The sequence below is a fragment of the Salvelinus alpinus genome, chromosome 7 (genome assembly GCF_045679555.1).
Source record: "Salvelinus alpinus chromosome 7, SLU_Salpinus.1, whole genome shotgun sequence".
NCBI lineage: Eukaryota > Metazoa > Chordata > Actinopteri > Salmoniformes > Salmonidae > Salvelinus > Salvelinus alpinus.
In genome coordinates this window covers 30,772,967-30,792,979 of record NC_092092.1, presented here as the reverse complement: position 1 = coordinate 30,792,979, position 20,013 = coordinate 30,772,967, and the positions used below count along the sequence as shown (strand labels likewise).

The 20,013-nt window shown below is 46.6% G+C and overlaps 1 protein-coding gene across 1 annotated transcript in view; it reads right to left on the bottom strand.

Moving 5' to 3' along the window:
- Positions 1 to 20,013, bottom strand: part of dnah9 (dynein, axonemal, heavy chain 9) — a 143,485-nt gene that overhangs the window by 110,554 nt on the left and 12,918 nt on the right. Inside the window, exons 12-31 of the mRNA XM_071409795.1 lie at positions 15,336 to 15,462; positions 14,882 to 15,137; positions 12,104 to 12,345; positions 10,697 to 10,832; positions 10,338 to 10,534; positions 9,475 to 9,737; positions 9,221 to 9,382; positions 8,687 to 8,909; positions 8,213 to 8,379; positions 7,306 to 7,449; positions 6,928 to 7,087; positions 6,402 to 6,690; positions 5,617 to 5,894; positions 5,075 to 5,205; positions 4,740 to 4,866; positions 4,178 to 4,330; positions 2,649 to 2,774; positions 2,197 to 2,436; positions 1,840 to 2,000; positions 157 to 313 (exon numbers count right to left, since the gene is read on the bottom strand). Of these exons, the coding sequence (XP_071265896.1) occupies positions 157 to 313; positions 1,840 to 2,000; positions 2,197 to 2,436; positions 2,649 to 2,774; positions 4,178 to 4,330; positions 4,740 to 4,866; positions 5,075 to 5,205; positions 5,617 to 5,894; positions 6,402 to 6,690; positions 6,928 to 7,087; positions 7,306 to 7,449; positions 8,213 to 8,379; positions 8,687 to 8,909; positions 9,221 to 9,382; positions 9,475 to 9,737; positions 10,338 to 10,534; positions 10,697 to 10,832; positions 12,104 to 12,345; positions 14,882 to 15,137; positions 15,336 to 15,462 (3,739 nt within the window). The remainder of the gene's footprint in view (positions 1 to 156; positions 314 to 1,839; positions 2,001 to 2,196; positions 2,437 to 2,648; positions 2,775 to 4,177; positions 4,331 to 4,739; positions 4,867 to 5,074; positions 5,206 to 5,616; positions 5,895 to 6,401; positions 6,691 to 6,927; positions 7,088 to 7,305; positions 7,450 to 8,212; positions 8,380 to 8,686; positions 8,910 to 9,220; positions 9,383 to 9,474; positions 9,738 to 10,337; positions 10,535 to 10,696; positions 10,833 to 12,103; positions 12,346 to 14,881; positions 15,138 to 15,335; positions 15,463 to 20,013) is intronic.

Genomic DNA, 20,013 nt, shown 5'->3' with positions numbered 1-20,013 from the left:
CACAACGTGGGAGGTATGGATGTGGGTATGCAGACCCGCGAGCAACTGCGGGCCCTCATGATGAGTTGTTTTGTTGTGGCCCCCACCCCCATCAAAAGTTGCCCAACCCTGACTTAGATGATTCATAGCCTGTCTGCAGAAGGAGTGGGAGCCCACCTTGTAGTCCATCTGCTCGGAGCAGTTGAATACATAGACCATGATGCCAAGGGCTCGGCCCAGATCCTTGGTGGTCTCTGTCTTGCCAGTGCCTGCTGGGCCTGCTGGAGCACCACTCATAGTCAGGTGGAGGGACTGGGTAAGAGTGATGTAGCACCTGGGAAACACACACACACACATTCTTAGGAATAACAACTTCACTTCATAGGTTGATTAACTCAAGTCAAATAACAAGCAGGCATTTAAATGCAACAACAATCTGCATGTTTCAATAGCACACTAAGGTGTTTAGGAGGACTGATAGAGACGATCACATCTGAAATTGATCATCAATATAAATGCATTGTTTCGCCTCTGAAATCAATGTGGTAATAATTTCAGCAAGCAGAGGGTAAATAGACAATATATTGTGTGAGAGAGAGAGAGAGAGAGAATGTGTGTTAAAGAGATATGCAAGCTACCGGAAGACAAACGATCCAATTTGTGTCATCCAGAGACTGTTGCCAACGTTTTTATAGTCATTTTGGAAATATGGCCATAAATCTCACAATCAACTGTCTGGGTGGCAACAAACCTGCTTGTTCTGAATAGCTAAAATGCCTAAACACAGTTCTCAGAAGGGGCTGGAACACTTTAACTGAGAAGTATTGTGTATGTATGATTACATCATTGTTTTTCTACCAGGGGGATGCCATCACAATCCTTAAAAACACTGCTTCCAGAATTATGTGATTGAAATCCAAACACATCTGAAACCTAAAATCAAGCTGTTTAAGTTGGCCAGTAGCCATCTGTGAATGAATGACAACTTTATATCAAACTTTCCCTGACTCCAGTATAGCTGAATGACAGAGGGTCAGTGGTCAGAAGTTTGACAGGCAGAGATAACGAGATAGAGCACAGTCTCTGGCCATATGCTGCCTCTACGAGCACATGGCCGCTGATCAGTGATCCAGCCTTCAAACACCATTGTCTTTGTGGTGCTTTGTTCTGGCTTCAAAGGGAAGAGGCTAATGGTCAGTTCCACAGCCACAGCACAGTTTGCCAGAGGACTACAGAAACAGGTCATGAATCCCCTTTTTATATTCAGACTTTATCTGTGATGTTTCCCACAATAATGTAGTAACCGAGTTCAAGCTGCAATTGCTTGTATGAAAGGTGCTAAACAAGGTGCTGGACACAGCTCTACTCATTCAAGAGTTTTTCTTTATTTTGACTATTTTCTACATTGTAGAATAATAGTGAAGCCATTAAAACTATGAAATAACACGTATGGAATCATGTAGTAACCAAAAAAGTGTTAAACAAAATCAAAACAGATTTTAGATTTTAGATTCATCAAAGTAGGCACCCTGCCCACAGCCGACCTGACCCACAACCGCCCCCGCCCCATTCCATGTGCCGAGTTGAGGGCTAATTTCACCACATGTGAAAAGCAGTCAAAGTTTAAGCACTGCCTTCGCCCAATCCTGATACATCCAAACAATCAGTGACGAAAATCCAAACACCAGAACTACTGCTGCTCGTTATCCTACCAACTCCATCCAGTCCTGACAGATTATTTGGTTTTCGCGCAAAATCTGTTCACGAGAGATTAGGTTCGCCCTAACTTGTCTATCAAAAAAGTAAACAACCAATCACTTGTCTACCCTGTGCCAGCATGGTTTTTATTGGTCAGTGTACCTGTCAGTCAGAGGGGTTATGACAAGTCGTGGTGTGTTGCCCAGGTACTCGTATGAATAGAGGAACTGGGCGTCACAGATGTTGGCGAAGCAGTGTCTCTCCTTCTCATCCCAGCGATGACGTAGCTGAGACAACCATAGGAACGCCTGAGAGTTCTCCACCTGGCGATGGGGGAATGAGGGAATGGAGAGAGAGAGAGAGAGAGGGAATTGGAAGAAGACGAAAAACAGGGATGAGTACAAAAAAACATCCAAAACACTTTCTGTCTTCGTTAAAGTTGCAAAACTTTTTTAAAGCCTTTATCATTATGTTCATTTCATAATTGAGAAAAGGTTGAAGACAAACTAAAACTGATACCTTCTGAGCGATGATCTTAGCGACCACGTCCCTCGCATGGACGTCTATGGTGCAGATGGTCATGACCTTCTGGCGGTCGCCCGGCGACAGCTGTCCAATCAGCATGGAGATTAGTGTGTTGAGCTGGGCGACCTGCTTCCTGTTATATTCCTTCATGGCGTTCTCATATCCCTCCTCCAGACGGGAGAAGGCCATGCCCACGTCTAACGTCCACCAGATCTGAGTACACGTCAGGGCCACCTAGAGGGCAATATACACATTAGAAGTCAGAGGTCAAAGGTCAGAGGAAGACAGAGGTTCGAGTTACAGAGCTGAGTGCACTACACAGATCGATAAAAAGGCACAGGTCATGTCAGGAGTGGTCAACCCTCCTCCTGGAGAGCTATTTGGTGTGCAGGCTTTTGTGACAGCCCTGCTCTAACACACCTAATTCTAATTTAATACAGTATTACCTGAGCGGGGTAGTCAAACAGCCACTGCTCTCTGGGTTTGTCCTCGTAGGCCATCACTGCCTCTGTCATCTCATGACGCACTGTTGACCGCATGGTTTCCAGAACACGATTCAACCACATCTCCACCTGAAGACAACCACACACATAATGATGACATAGAACACAGTGCAATCACACCTCCCCCTGAAGACAACCACACAGATAATGATGACATAGAACACAGTGCAATCACACCTCCCCCTGAAGACAACCACACAGATAATGATGACATAGAACACGATTCAACCACATCTCCACCTGAAGACAACCACACAGATAATGATGACATAGAACACAATTCAACCACATCTCCACCTGAAGACAACCACACACATAATGATGACATAGAACACAGTGCAATCACACCTCCCCCTGAAGACAACCACACAGATAATGATGACATAGAACACGATTCAACCACATCTCCACCTGAAGACAACCACACAGATAATGATGACATAGAACACAATTCAACCACATCTCCACCTGAAGACAACCACACAGATAATGATGACATAGAACACGATTCAACCACATCTCCACCTGAAGACAACCACACACATAATGATGACATAGAACACGATTCAGCCACATCTCAACCTGAAGACAACCACACACATAATGATGACATAGAACACAATTCAACCACATCTCCACCTGAAGACAACCACACAGATAATGATGACATAGAACACGATTCAACCACATCTCCACCCGAAGACAACCACACACATAATGATGACATAGAACACGATTCAACCACATCTCCACCTGAAGACAACCACACACATAATGATGACATAGAACACAATTCAACCACATCTCCACCTGAAGACAACCACACAGATAATGATGACATAGAACACGATTCAACCACATCTCCACCTGAAGACAACCACACACATAATGATGACATAGAACACGATTCAACCACATCTCCACCTGAAGACAACCACACGCATAATGATGACATAGAACACGATTCAACCACATCTCCACCTGAAGACAACCACACACATAATGATGACATAGAACACAATTCAACCACATCTCCACCTGAAGACAACCACACAGATAATGATGACATAGAACACAGTGCAACCACATCTCCCCCTGAAGACAACCACACAGATAATGATGACATAGAACACGATTCAACCACACCTCCACCTGAAGACAACCACACACATAATGATGACATAGAACACAGTGCAATCACACCTCCCCCTGAAGACAACCAGACACATAATGATGACATAGAACACAGTGCAATCACACCTCCCCCTGAAGGCAACCACACACATAATGATGACATACTACACATCCACACTATTAATGTGTTTGTCATTTTAGAACCGCGGGGCATCAGACAACATGGATATACACAACTGACTTTTCATTCAAATGAAGGGGACTAATAGGAAACTAATACATTTGATTTACATGCTTTGCTAACATCTTTCAATCCCTGTCCCCCATAATAGTGTTACCTGTCCGGTGCAGTCGCAGGGCTGATTAAAGGGGACATACTCCTCCTCCCTACTGAACATGCCCAGACCTGTCTTAGTAGGGTTCCCCTCCGTGTCAGTCTCAAACTGCATCTTAGCTGTGTTGTCAAACAGCTTGGATAGATGTCTCTGGACCTAGGGACAGAGCAGGAAGAGTAGGGACTAATGTCAGGAAAAGTAAGGACCACCCTTTATTGACAGGTTTCAACAAAATTCGTTGTTCAACTATCCTTCAATACTGAAGAGAATAATTTAGCACTTTTTTTATTTTATTCCCAGGATGAGGTGTAAAGACTCTGGAAAACTATGACCAACACTGCTCTCTTGTGGAGACACAGAGTCCTACAGGTATGAGCAAAAAAAACATGTCAGTATGTATTATCCATTGTGAAAACGTCTCAGAGTAAGAGTACTGATCTAGGATCAGGTCTCAATCTGTCAATATAATTGTATTCAATATGATCGAAAAGGCTAAACTGATCCTAGATAAGCACTCCTAATCTGAGAGGCTTTGTGGATCCACCTAATGGGTTTAGGTTCCTACCTGGAGCGGGTTGGTTCCATTGGACAGTATGTCCAGCATGTCAGCAGAGGAGATGAAGTAGAATCTGGGGAAGGCCAGACGCTTGGTGTCCAGATACTCAGCCAAGGCCTTCTCACACAGAGACAGTCTACACAAGGTCACACACAGTCACTATCAGTGAATTGTGTGAATATGTGCAAGTGTATAAATACATCCATGGGTAAATTCTTACGTTTGTATGTGTTGCCTTTTTCTATCGATAACACAATCATTCTCTTTCCTCTAACACGAATTTCAGTGCACTGTGAGAAAGAGATTCCCATCACACCACCACAGACTCCCTCTCCTTCCCCCACCTGCTCTGAATGTCCTCCAGTTTGCTGAACAGGCCTGCTTTATTGGTGGCCTCCACCACGTTGGGCGTTTTATGGGCTGCGTTCGCCAGCTCTTTGAAATCAGCATCAATCCCTTCAAAGCGTTTGGAGTCCTGGGGAGAGTTGCATTGTGGGAGCCCGGCCAGGGGATAGGATTTCCCAGAGGACAATCACACAGAGACATATTAACTACAAACATCTGGCTTTAAGACTACCACTGGAACCGGAGGAATAGCATCGCCATCAAGGTAATTAAGGAAATGTATAATTCTGATTTACAAAGTAGGCTGGTGTTTAGACAACTAACGATGTATTAATTAACATGCATGAAAGTGGTACAGGCAGAGCCCTTATGAAGGATAAAAAACAAACTTGTGAAATGGGAGTGCATGTGTGCATGCATACGCAAGTCTGTGTGTGTGTGTGTGTGTGTCTTTGAGCATGTGTGTGCAAGTGTGTGTGTGTGTGTGTGTGTGTGTCTTTGAGCATGTGTGTGCAAGTGTGTGTGTGTGTGTGTGTCTGACCTCGGGCAGCTGTGAGCGGATGTCCTCAGAGCCTATGAAGATGCTCTCCAGATGGGTCCAGGTACGCTGCACCTCGAACCAGATGGATATCACTCCGTCCGCCACTGATAACTTCCGTTGCCACAATGACACCTCCTCCAGGAAGTGGGCGATGTACTTGGAGGACATGAGGTTCTGCAGCTGGACCTGATTGTCCTCCAGGGTTTCAATCAGGTCCTCGTCCGAGCGCAGCAAGGGCACCTGGGTACGGTGGTGAGGCTCGTACTGGAACTGCATACCTGGAGTAATCAATCAGTCAGTCAATCGACCAAACCAACCAGTCAGTCAATCAACCAAACCAACCAGTCAGTCAATCAACCAAACCAACCAGTCAGTCAATCAACCAAACCAATCAGTCCGTCAATCAACCAAACCAACCAGTCAGTCAATCAACCAAACCAACCAGTCAGTCAATCAACCAAACCAACCAGTCAGTCAATCAACCAAACCAACCAGTCAGTCAATCACCCAAACCAATCAGTCAGTCAGTCAGTCAGTCAATCAACCAAACCAACCAACCAGTCAGTCAATCAACCAAACCAATCAGTCAGTCAGTCAATCAACCAAACCAACCAGTCAGTCAATCAACCAAACCAACCAGTCAGTCAATCAACCAAACAGTCAGTCAATCAACCAAACCAATCAGTCAGTCAATCAACCAAACCAATCACAGATTAAACATGAAAAGTACAGGCGTCTGATAAAAGTCATAATTGAGCTCAGTTTAAGGGTATTCTGTACTGTACCGGTCCATGTAGAGTTGAGTTCAGAGAGCACCTTCTCCATGCCCATCTCCTTGACAGCCTTGTCCACGATGCCCCTCACCTCCTCCTCAAAGTTGTGCAGGTTGAGCTGCAGCAGGTCCGCCAGTGTTGTCTCCTGGTCCATGGTGAAGCGCACCCCGGTGGCAGCCATTAGCTGGTGCCAGTGTCTGGCCCGTATGGCAGGGTTCTGGAGCTCTGCTACGGCCCTGAGGGAGGTCAGGAGGTTCTTTACCCTGCTGTCCAGACCTGAGAACGCCTCCCACGATCGCACCTAGGGGGAAGAAAGGTTTTTATGATACAATTCAGCATTAACCCCCAAAAACACTGGCGGGAGAGGTGAGTGTCAGGAAAAAGCAAGGTGTGAGAAATGTATTTGCAAATGTACTTGTTCTTTTACAATGGGTTTTTCCTTTTTGATTGTGGCCAATGTAATATCTCACTTTCTCTCCCTCTCCTCTTCTCCCCTCTGCACTTCTTTCTCCTCCACCTCCTCATCTCTCCCTCTCACCTCTTTATCCAAAGCTCGGATGTCTTTATTGAAGCGTTTACACTCCAGTTCCATGTCCTCTACGTTGATGTCTCTCCATGGTGTGGTCCTCCAGGCAGCCATAGTACTGTCTACTACAGCTATCATGTCCCACAGCTCCTTCAGCAGCCCCGCCTCGCGCCTGGGCAACCACACGATATAACAATAAGTCAGTCAGTCAGACAGTACATCAATCAAACAATTGTATTAATATAGTACTTTTCACAAAAACATTTGACACCGAGTGCTTTACAGTAACCCGGCCTGGATCTTCTAAGGGAAAACCGTAGAAGGACAAACTCTCTCGAAGGAAGAAACCTTGTGGGGAAAGAGTTTAGAAAAACTGTAGCCCTGTCTCACCTGCACTGTCGTAGTTGTCTGTAGTCAGAGACAGTCACCTCAAACAGGCCGGCAGACTCCACCAGCCCAGCCATCACGGCCTCCTTCTCCTGGATCTGTTTGTGGGATGCATTCAGCATGGCATACGGGTTCTCACTGGCAAACCTACAATAACACACGGAGGAACCACACAGCAAGGTTACTCTCTCAGCATCTGATATGGTTTCACATTGATACGAAGTTAACCGGACATTATAAATGTATTAACTACCAGGGAGGAAAATAGATTTGAAAGCCCCTTGTGTAGAGGGTCTTACTGACAAACCTACATCACACCAGCCTGAGCACCAGTCTGTTACCGTTTCAGCTGACTACTTTGTCAAGTCATGTTTGGTATGGAGGTTGGCTACCCAGGCCCGACACCACACACACAGTCAATTATCCACCCGGACATCCATGACATTAATGAGAAAATCATGTCACTACAGAGGAACGATTATGCGCATAATTCATTAAGTAATTAGACAGCATGATGGAGCGCCACTACCTGTGGGTAATTAGCATATGTAAAGATTCAATTATGCTTGCCTAATGTGTAAGCGTTGACTCGTTAACTGTTCACTGCACAATTATAGACTGATCGATGTAGAGGTGTGACAGGAGGGAACAACAACTTGTGATCTTTGCAATGGTGGCCCATGACGGAGAAGGGTGTAAGCAATGTTTTTACCTAGCCCTCTGGTTGGGGATGTGGAGCCATAACCACATTGCTTACACCTACAGTATCCAGCCCTTTTAGATCAAATAGGACACATGTCCTGGGGTAGGAGCTATGGGACTGTTTAGGACTGAGGATTGAATGAGGACACAAGGGAGAGGACAACTTTCCGTCAACGCAATTCAGCCTGTGTGTGGGAGCGCGCATCACCTGAAGGGCCCGTTCTTCCTGAAGCTCTCTCTGAAGGCGTGTTGCTCCACGTCGAATGAGGCACACTTCCTGCGTAGTCCGGCCACCTCGCTGGCCTGGAGAGGAGCCACCTGCTGTTTCACCACCACCGCCTGCTTCTTCACGTTGGTCCACTTCTCTGGAAGCTCCTAGAGGAAGGGAGAAATAGACGAGTGTAAGGCAGAGGGAAAGAGGGAGAGGGGGACGATGTGTGTTAAGTACTAGGAGGAAGGAGGGACAGAGACATTAGTAACTTTTCTGATAGCTCCTGGACAGAGAGGAAGGAGGAAGAGAGAGTATCGAGAGGAGGATGAGTACCACCAGAAGGAGCAAAGAGGGAGTGGGACAAAACAGAGGGATGAGTGCCAAAAGGAATGACAGAAGGGGACAGAGGAATGAGAGGAGGAGGGAGGAGAGAGGTAGGAGTTTGATCGATGGACTTTGGACAAGGGTCACCTCTAGCTGTTTGTAGACCACGTCAGGCAGCTCCTGTTCATATGTCTTGAGCAGGGTAATGGTGTGTTGGAGCGGCTCAAACATGGCGTCCGTCCCACTCTGCCTCTCCTTCACGGCCAGCAGGTGACCCATGACCCCCACCAGGCCACCATAGTCGCCCTGCTCCACCCTGTGACCCAGACCCTGCTCTGCTAGACTGATAAACTCCTCCAGGTCTAACAGGCTGGGGAGAGAGAAAGAGAGAGAGAGAGAGAGAGAGAGAGAGAGAGAGAGAGAGAGAGAGAGAGAGAGAGAGAGAGAGAGAGAGAGAGAGAGAGAGAGAGAGAGAGAGAGAGAGAGAGAGAGAGAGAGAGAGAGAGAGAGAGAGAGAGAGAGAGAGAGAGAGAGAGAATGTTAAAATGTTTAAACGTTTAAAAACAAGAGAGACAACATGAAGTAGAAGGGTACTTTGACAGAGTGTTTTTTCTCCCCGGAATCCTCTGGTATCTGCCTAACAGCCTGTGTGGGATATTGGTAGAGTTAGAGTCTGCCTACCTGTTTGTGACGTGGTCTATGAGGTGTTGTTTGAACATGAGACTCCACTTCCTGACGATGTTGAGAAGGGCGCTCTTGAAGGCCCGTCCGTCGACCCTCATCCACCCCTGGAACACACACACTGGCTCCAGACCCTGCACCTCCTCATGGATACGCTCGTATCTGGGGATACACACACACACACACACAGAGTCATCATTACATTCACACTTGCACACACACACTCAAAAACACACACTATTTATCTCCCTTACCCATCCACCTGCTCTCTAAACTGCTCCAGTGTAGGTGGGTTCTCTGGGACTCCATCCTCTGCATGAGCCTCTATCTCCTGACTGGTCAGCACGTGGCCGTACAGCAGGAACTGGCGCATAAACTCCTTCCTGTCGTCAACGTACAGGTATGCATAGCGCTCCAACGAGTTACGGAACTCACAACACGTCGCCATGACGCCCTGCACACGTTCCATCAGCAGCTGGCGCATGTCCGCCAAATCAGCCATGTCTTCCATAACAGCCTGATAGTCGGCAGATTATAATTATTTTATAGATGATAGATTATAGATACAATACACATTCTAGATTATGGGTTAAAGGGATACTGGGAGATTCTGGCAATTAAGCGTCAGATGAACTCGTGCATACCATTTTTTTGTCTCTGTGTGCCTGTAGACTAACAGAAATTGCGCTGACGCTAGTAAGCATTGGCTTGCGAAGCTACCGCTAACTTCCTTGATATTGGAGGCAGAGACATAAACATGGTAAAGAAATGCCAGAATCTCACAGTATTCCTTTTAGGGTGGATTATTGATCTCCATCTGAATATTGGACAAACTTGACATTTAATAATAATACGGTATATTTCATGAGACCAACTTGTGTCTGAGCAGCATGAATATAAACAGCATGAATATAAACAGCATGAATATAAACAGCATGAATAAACTGTTTGGCATAGATGTAAGGTTGCAAAATGTAGGTAACTTCCCCAAAATTCCCAGGTTTTCCAGAAGTTTTGTCATCCTGATTCCTGGAACCTTCCAACTGGGATTTCTGGAAATCCGGGGAATTTGGGGGAAAGTTATCTGAATTGTGCAACCATGGTAGTGTTGTAGTACCTGGTAGTGTGGGACGCTGCTGTGCGCGGCCAGGCGTGGCACCAGAGAAGAGGTCCTGTAGATGTCATTGACCAGGCTCTCCACCAGGTCATAGAAGCCATCGGCAGCTCCGTACTCCAGTGAAGGGTTAAACACCATGTCAGGGACCCTCAGGTCCAGCTGGGCCTCAAACAGAGGGGCCACACCACCACGCTGGTCTGAGGGAGGGAAGAAGGGGTGTTTCACAAAAACGTGTGAATCTCGTACAAAGTGCACGTCTTACATTCAGGAGGGCTCGCCAGACTGTTAGTCAAACCTGGGCTGAAGTGAATACACAAACAAATGCACTGATCATTCAAGCGGAACGGATCATTGCTCACCAGTGTTGTCGAGGAAGAACTTGAGGGAGCATTCGATGCTGTTGAAGAACCCGTCTATGACCATGTCGTCTATGTACTCCACATAGGCTCTCCACTCCTCAGAGCCTGGGTCTGCTCTGAACAACTCCAGGTTACTCTGTCACAGAACGAAGACACTCACACTCAAAATCAAAGAGTAACATGTACACAGAACACGCACCTTTTATTTGTATAAAGAAATGAATAATGCACACCTTTTAACCCTTTACATTTTGTGGGGATTGGCCTATATGGATAGGGTTAAATTGAAATGTTTCTTACATAAGACATATGTAAAGCATATGCATAATCATAGTACCAATTGAAAGGGAATATAGTGGAGTTTATGGGAATATCATTAGATCAAAGTTGAGGAAAAAACATTTCACCGGACTCAAGACTGAATCCAAACATTACACTTGATTTCCTGTGCATTTTACATTTACTGTACTTTTCACAGTATTTGTTGATAACAACATCTGAAAATACTCTGGATACATTCAGTAACACGATGAGAATATTTCTGAAAGATGTGGGGTAGGTGCAACATAAGACAAAAAAATGACAAGGGTTGAGTGAGAGGACTGACTGGTGTCTCCAAGTGGACACACACCTCTCCAAAGTGTGCACAGTTTCTAAGCAATTTCAATGCACTTCTATGGGTCAAAAAATAGTCTTCAACTATAAGGTGCTTTTTTGATCTCTCCTAGCTGTGTCGATGAGGAACTACGACAAGCACACTTGTAGTTGTTTTGTTTGGAACACAACTCTGCATCGCTGTTGTTGTTTACGCAGAAACGGACCATTATGTATCACTATCTGGGTCAGGTGGGCATCATCTGAAAGCCTGTTCTATTGCCAATATGACTGGTTAAGTTATAAAATACGATCTTACAGTGTTTGGCTTTCACAAGGCAATTCAGAGAAACAGATCGTCATTTTGGTGAGCGTAGAAAGGTGTCATGAGTGCACACGTGTGCGTGTTCCGCTGTGAATTGTCTTCACAATAGACAAACGTAGGCTCCATCTGTTCAGAACAACCCAGGGTATGACCCCATGTCATCTTGTAACTGTACATCAAACATAATGACCATAAAAGTTGACACTGCATATGACATGTTTTATGATATGGAAATGTGAAGTGCACATTTGGACTCGCGCGTGTTTGGCTTGCGTGTATGACATCAAAGCAGTATTTATTATAATCCACAACGTCTCATCTTTCAACATAAATTGAGTCCTCCTAATTCACAGCATTTCCCTCACTCAGACAACAAAACATTTGCAAAATTTTGTAATGATGACTAACACATAACTCCTAATATGATTAATAAAGTTCGCTGCAAAGCCAGAAGTGTTTATGACCTTCATGTTATTTGGCATAGTCACCTTCAGCAGGAAGTGTATCTTCTCTCCGGAAGAGCGTATTTGGGCGTAACACCTCTCTAGCCTGTCAGCCCTGTCGTCCAGGCTGAGCAGGGTGTCTCTCTTGCCCTCCCTTCGGTCATAGAGGGGGCTGGCCAAGGCCCTCATACAGCCCTGGATCTCCTCCACGTGGTCCTTGGTCCTCTGGAGCCTCCTCTCCAGATCACACACACACTCACGCACCTCCTGGATGTACTCCCAGATACCTGCTCACAAACAGGGGAAGGAAATGGACACACACGTTAAAAGGGCCGTTACAGTTTCAAATCTATGTTTGTCAGAAAGTTTTCAGACCTTGAAAGTAAAGCGAAGATGAAACCATGTCCCACAACTTCAGTTGTGTAGATCCAGCTACTCGCCTCAATCCCTGAAAAAACGTCTGACAAATGTTAAAGTGCAATGTCCCTCTAAGGAAAGGTGGTCAAGGTTGTTCCGGTGTTTTGACTGATCTATTCTCCGCTTCTGCCAACCCAACTCTTAGTCTGTTTACCAGTCTGTTTAGCTATCATTCCACGCCTGCCATGCTAAACAATCTTGACCATATGAAATGGAGTACATGGAGTGGAAAGTTAGCTGAACAGACTGGTACCCAGACTATCCAACTCCTTCATCTTCTACTAAAACCTAAAAGTGAAATGATAGGGAACTGGCTCCACATACATCTACAAAGCAGGCTCTATATAACACCTTGTCCTCTTTTATTATTCTCCATAACTATCCTAAGTGCATCCAGCACAGTAAGAAGCACCAGAAGTAACATATTGTTTTTGTCTCCATCTCGCCACACACCTCTCCAAAGTGTGAACAGTTCCTAAGTCATTTCAATGCACTTTAATGGGACAAAAAAATAGTCTTCAACTATAAGGTGCTTTTTTGATCTCTCCTAGCTGTGTCGATGAGGAACTACGACAAGCACACTTGTAGTTGTTTTGTTTGGAACACAACTCTGCATCCCTGTTGTTGTTTACGCAGAAACGGACCATTATGTATCACTATCTGGGTCAGGTGGGCATCATCTGAAAGCCTGTTCTATTGCCAATATGACTGGTTAAGTTATAAAATACGATCTGGTTGGCATGTTCCGTAAGAAATGTGTATATATATATATATACACAAAAACACCCGTTCAAATGTTTGGGGTCACTTAGAAATGTCATTTGTTTTGGAAAGAAAAACACATGTTTTGTCCATTAAAATAACATCAAATTGATCAGAAATACACTGTAGACATTGTTAATGTTGTAAATGACTATTGTAGCTGGAAGCGGCAGATTTTTTATGGAATATCTACATAGGCGTACATAGGCCCATTATCAGCAACCATCGCTCCTGTCACGCCCTGACCTTAGAGAGCCTTTTTATTTCTCTATTTGGTTAGGTCAGGGTGTGATTAGGGTGGGCATTCTAGGTTTTCTGTTTCTATGTTGGTGTGTTTGATTCCCAATCGGAGGCAGCTGTCTATCGTTGTCTCTGATTGGGAATCAGATATAAGTTGTTAGTTTCCGTTTGGGTTTTGTGGGATCTTGTCTTTGTTTGTTGCATGTTTTGCACTACGAAGCTTTATGTTCGTTGTGATGTTTATTGTTTTTGGTGGAACATTAATAAAGAAAATGTACGCCTACCACGCTGCACCTTGCACAATGCTGTGTACTACTCCCTTCACAGAACAGCGCAAACTGGCTCTAACCAGAATAGAAAGAGGAGTGGGAGGCCCCGGTGCACAACTGAGCAAGAGGACAAGTACATTAGAGTGTATAGTCTGAGAAACAGACGCCTCACAAGTCCTCAATTGGCAGCTTTATTAAATAGTACCCGCAAAACACCAGTCTCAACGTCAACAGTGAAGAGGCAACACTGGGATGCTGGCCTTCTTTTTTTTTCTTTTTTTTTTTTCTCCCCTTTTCTCCCCAATTTTTTCGTGGTATCCAATCGCTAGTAATTACTATCTTGTCTCATCGCTACAACTCCCGTACGGGCTCGGGAGAGACGAAGGTCGAAAGCCACGCGTCCTCCGAAGCACAACCCAACCAAGGGATGCTGGCCTTCTAGGCAGAGTTCCTCTGTCCAGTGTCTGTGTTCTTTTGCCCATCTTAATCTTTTATTTTTATTGGCCAGTCTGAGATATGGCTTTTTCTTTGCAATTCTGCCTAGAAGGCCAGCATCTCGGAGTCGCCTCTTCACTGTTGACGTTGAGACTGTAGTCATAATGTATGTACTGTATATACGTATATATTTTTAAAAACATTTTAGTCATTTAGCAGAAGCTCTTATCCAGACCGAGTTATGAGTGGTGGTAGTGAGTGGATACATATTTTTTCTTCTTTTTTGTACTGGTCTCCTGTGGGAATCGTCCAACTTCCCTGCTGTTGCAAGTGCCATGCTCTACCAACTGAGCCACACAGGCTTCTCTACCCTGTCCTTCAGGAAGCTGTGGGTCCTACAGTAGGCACCACCACAACCCTCCCGAACATTGAAGCACCGTGGCTTAGTCATCTGTTCCAAACACATCTTCTCTCCTGGGGTCTCATGTCATGACATCGCAGTCAGTCCTGTCCCGGAACTGACAAGGATGGAGGGAACATCATGAAAAAGGCATGTGAGGAGAATATATGACTTACAGTAGAACAGTAGAGTACTGTAGCCAAGCCCACGTGAGAAGGAAATTGTGGACGGTTTTTGCCCAAGTTAAAACATTAGGGCACCCGTAATGCCCCACTTCCCCCTGTAGTTTTGACCTCTGACCTTGGCTGTTCCAGTTGATGTCCTCCTCTGCCTCTCTGAGACGCGTGTCGATGTCTCTGAGCTGACCCTGGACCAGTGGGTGCTCCACCTCCAGAACCGTGCTCACCACCTTGTTGTATCTCCTCACAGTGAGCTCCAGGTTGGCTATGTACTGCCACAGCTGACCCCTGCTAGTGTACACCTGCTCTGCAGTGTCCGGGATGGACTCTGTCTGCCTGGCCTTCAGGTACTTCACCTCTCTCAGGACTGAGACCAACTGGGGGGAGGGAGAGGGGCGAGGTGGGGTTTCAGGGGGAGGAGGTAGGAGGAAGTGAAAGAAAGAGAGGGAGAGGGGGAGAGCAAAAATAACAAGTGCTCTGTAGCAACAATGTCATTTACAGTAATGTTGAATACAAGATCATTTCCCCCTAGCAGTACCTGTGGGTTGAAACTGACGGAGTTACGTTTATAGTACCTGTGGGTTGAAATTGACAGAGATGAGGCGGGTAGCTGGGTCTCGGCTGATGAGGGGGAGGTTGAGATTGTACTGGGACTTCTCTCCCACCGTCTCAGTCCATACATCAAACAGCTGACAGGAGTAACTGGGGGAGGTAGTTGGTTAACAAAGCTAGTTAGTTTAACTCAACTCTGGACGTCAAAACCAGTTTCACTGCTTTTTTTTCATTGTTCCTCATATAAACAGGGACTGATTTAGACCTGGGACACCGGGTGAAGGCAATGAATTATCAAGTAGAACAGAAAACCAGCAGGCTCTGGACCTCGTAGGGTCAGAGTTGAATACCCCGGGTTTAGAGAATTAGTTGGTTGAGAGAGTTTCCCAACTCCGGTCCTCGACTACCCCAAACAGCCTTCATTTTATTGTAGCCCCAGACAAAAACACCTGATTCAACTTGTCATGGGCTTGATGATTAGCTTGATGATTAGTTGGCAAGTAGAATCAGGTGTGCTTGTCCACAATAAAAATGTGTACTGTTGGGAGTACTCGAGGACCGGAGTTGGGAAACACTGGTTTAGAGAGTAAGTTAGTTGATCAATTAACAAAACAAGTAACACATTCCTATTACACTGTTACTGCTAAACAAGCTACTGCAGATTTCAATAAACTGTAATAAAAGACATTTGTTTCTCTAATGAGCCACTGTATTAAAAAAAAGATTGCTCTTCAGTAACAAACAGAAACGTGCAGCGAAAGCGAAAGCAACTAAACCAAAATGAGGATTGAGAACAATACAGACATATCAAATCAAAATGTATTGGTCGCGTACATGGATTTGCAGATGTTATCGCAGGTGCAGCGAAATGCTTGTGTTTTTAGCTCCAACAGTACAGTAATATCTAACAATAAAAATGTAAAATAAATAATACACACATTATCCAGAAAAATAAAGAAAATAAGAAATATCAGAACGAGCAGTCAGAGACCGGAATATATATTTATAAACTGGGTGGTTCAAGCCCTGAATGCTGATTGGCTGACAGCTGTGGTATATCAGACCGTATACCATGGGTATGACAAAACATTTATTTTTACTGCTGGTAACCAGTTTATAATAGCAATAAGGGACCTCTGGGGTTTGTGGTATATGGCCAATATAACACACCTCCTCGGGCCTTATTGCTTAAATATACAGTACCAGTGAAAAGTTTGGACATGTAACGGTCGTTCTCCTCCTCTTCGTCTGAAGAGGAGGAGTAGGGATTGGACCAAAGCGCAGCGTTGAAGGTAGACATAATTTATTAAATGAAAACGCCGAAACACGAATAACACTAGAGAAATACAAAACAAATAAACGATGTAGACAGACCTGGACTTGAGAACTTACATATAACGAAGAACGCACGGACAGGTATAGACTACAAACAAACGATACAGTCCCGTGTGGTACGAACATACAGACACAGGAGACAACCACCCACAAACAAACAGTGAGAACACCCTACCTTAATATGGTTCTCAATCAGAGGAAACGTCAAACACCTGCCTCTAATTGAGAACCATATCAGGCAACACATTAACCCCAACATAGAAACACAAAACATAGACTACCCACCCAGCTCACGTCCTGACCAACTAAACAAAGTTAAACAAAGGAAAAATAAGGTCAGGAACGTGACATAACCCCCCCCTTAAGGTGCGAACTCCGGGCGCACCAGCATAAAGTCTAGGGGAGGGTCTGGGTGGGCGTCTCTGGCGCTGGTCGTGGTCCCCACCCCACCATAGTCACTACCCGCTTTCGTAGCCTCCTCAAAATGACCACCCTCCAAATTAACCCCACTAGATTAAGGGGCAGCACCGGAATGAGGGGCAACACCGGAATGAGGGGCATCTCCGGAATGAGGGGCATCTCCGGAATGAGGGGCAGCTCCGGACTGAGGGACGGATCCTGGCTGGCTGGCTCTGGCGGATCCTGGCTGGCTGGCTCTGGCGGATCCTGGCTGGCTGGCTCTGGCGGATCCTGGCTGGCTGGCTCTGGCGGATCCTGGCTGGATGGCTCTGGCGGATCCTGGCTAGACGGCTCTGGCTGCTCATGGCTGGCTGACGGCTCTGGCTGCTCATGGCTGGCTGATGGCTCTGGCTGCTCATGGCTGGCTGACGGCTCTGGCTGCTCATGGCTGGCTGACGGCTCTGGCTGCTCATGGCTGGCTGGCGGCTCTGGCTGCTCATGGCTGGCTGGCGGCTCTGGCTGCTCATGGCTGGCTGGCGGCTCTGGCTGCTCATGGCTGGCTGGCGGCTCTGGCTGCTCATGGCTGGCGGAAGGCTCTGGCTGATCCTGTCTGGCGGAAGGCTCTGGCTGATCCTGTCTGGCGGAAGGCTCTGGCTGATCCTGTCTGGCGGAAGGCTCTGGCTGATCCTGTCTGGCGGAAGGCTCTGGCTGATCCTGTCTGGCGGAAGGCTCTGGCTGATCCTGTCTGGCGGAAGGCTCTAGCGGCTCCTGTCTGGCGGAAGGCTCTAGCGGCTCCTGTCTGGCGGAAGGCTCTAGCGGCTCCTGTCTGGCGGACGGCTCTAGCGGCTCCTGTCTGGCGGACGGCTCTGAAGGCTCAGTACAGACGGGCGGCTTTGAAGGCTCGGGACAGACGGGCAGCTCTGACGGCTCGGGACAGACGGGCAGCTCTGACGGCTCGGGACAGACGGGCAGCTCTGACGGCTCGGGACAGACGGGCAGCTCTGACGGCTCGGGACAGACGGGCAGCTCTGACGGCTCGGAACAGACGGGCAGCTCTGACGGTTCGGGACAGACGGGCAGCTCTGACGGCTCGGGACAGACGGGCAGCTCTGACGGCGCTTGGCAGACAGACAGCTCTGGCCGGCTGAGGCGCACTGTATGCCTGGTGCGTGGTGCCGGAACTGGTGGTACCGGGCTGAGGGCACGCACATCAGGGCGAGTACGGGGAGAAGGAACAGTGCGTACAGGACTCTGGAGACGCACAGGAGGCTTGGTGCGTGGCGTAGGCACTGGTGGTAATGGGCTGGAGCAGGGAGGTGGCGCCAGAAATACCGGACCGTGCAGGCGTACTGGCTCCCTTGAGCACTGAGCCTGCCCAACCTTACCTGGTTGTATGCTCCCCGTCGCCCGACCAGTGCGGGGAGGTGGAATAACCCGCACCGGGCTATGTAGGCGAACCGGGTACACCATGCGTAAGGCTGGTGCCATGTAAGCCGGCCCGAGGAGACGTACTGGAGGCCAGATATGTAGAGCCGGCTTCATGGCACTTGGCTCAATGCTCAATCTAGCCCGGCCGATACGAGGAGCTGGTATGTACCGCACCGGGCTATGCACACGTACAGGAGACACCATGCGCTCTACTGCGTAACACGGTGTCTGCCCGTACTCTCGCTCTCCACAGTAAGTACAGGGAGTAGGCGCAGGTCTCCTACCTGACTTCGCCACACTCCCTTTTAGCCCCCCCCAAGACATTTTTGGGGTTTCCTTTTGGGTTTCCAGCCACGTCTCCTTGCTGCCTCCTCATACCACCGCTCCTGGGCTTTAGCTGCCTCCCTCTCTTCAAAAGAGCGGCGATTCTCCCCTGTCTTAGCCCAGGGTCCTTTTCCGTCCAATATTTCCTCCCAAGTCCACGAGTCCTGTTTTTTTGGCCGCTGCTGCTGGTTCCTCTCACGCTGCTTGATCCTTGTTTGGTGGGTGGTTCTGTAATGGTCGTCTTGTGGTGAGAGATTGGACCAAGGCGCAGCGTTGTGATAGGACATAGTAATTTATTTAACAAAACCGAAAACACGAAACAGTCCCGTGTCTGTGTCTGTTTGCACCACACGGGACTGTTTCGTGTTTTCGGTTTTGTTAAATAAATTACTATGTCCTATCACAACGCTGCGCCTTGGTCCAATCTCTCACCACAAGACGACCGTTACAGGACACACCTACTCATTCAAGGGTTTTTCTTTATTTTTACTATTTTCTACATTGTAGAATAATTGTGAAGAAATCAAAACTATGAAATAACACATGTAGCTACCAAAAAAGTTTTAAACAAATCAAAATATATTTTATATTTGAGATTCTTCAAAGTAGCCACCCTTTACCTTGATGACAGCTTTGCACATTATTGGTATTCTCTCAACCAACTTCATGAGGTAGTCACCTGGAATGCATTTAAATTAACAGGTGTGCCTTGTTAAAAGGTAATTTGTGGAATTTCTTTCCTTCATAACGTGTTTGAGCCAATCAGCTGTGTTGTGACAAGGTAGGGGTGGTGTACAGAAGATAGCCCTATTTGGTAAAAGACCAAGTCCATATTATAGCAACAGCTCAAATAAGCAAAGACAAACAAAAGTCCATCACTACTTTAAGACATGAAGGTCAGTCAATCTGGAACATTTCAAGAACTTTTGAAAGTTTCTTCAAGTGCATTTGCAAAAACCATCAAGCGCTATGATGAAACTGGCTCTCATGAGGACGGCCACAGGAAGGGAAGACCCAGAGTTACCTCTGCTGCAAAGGATAAGTTCATTAGAGTTAACTGCACCTCAGAAATTGCAGCCCAAATAAATGCTTCACGGAGTTCAAGTAACAGACACATCTTGTAATGGCAGATTTCCTCCTCTTCGTCTGAAGAGGAGGTGTAGGGATCGGACCAAGACGCAGAGTGGAAAGTGTCCATAATTTATACAAAAAAAA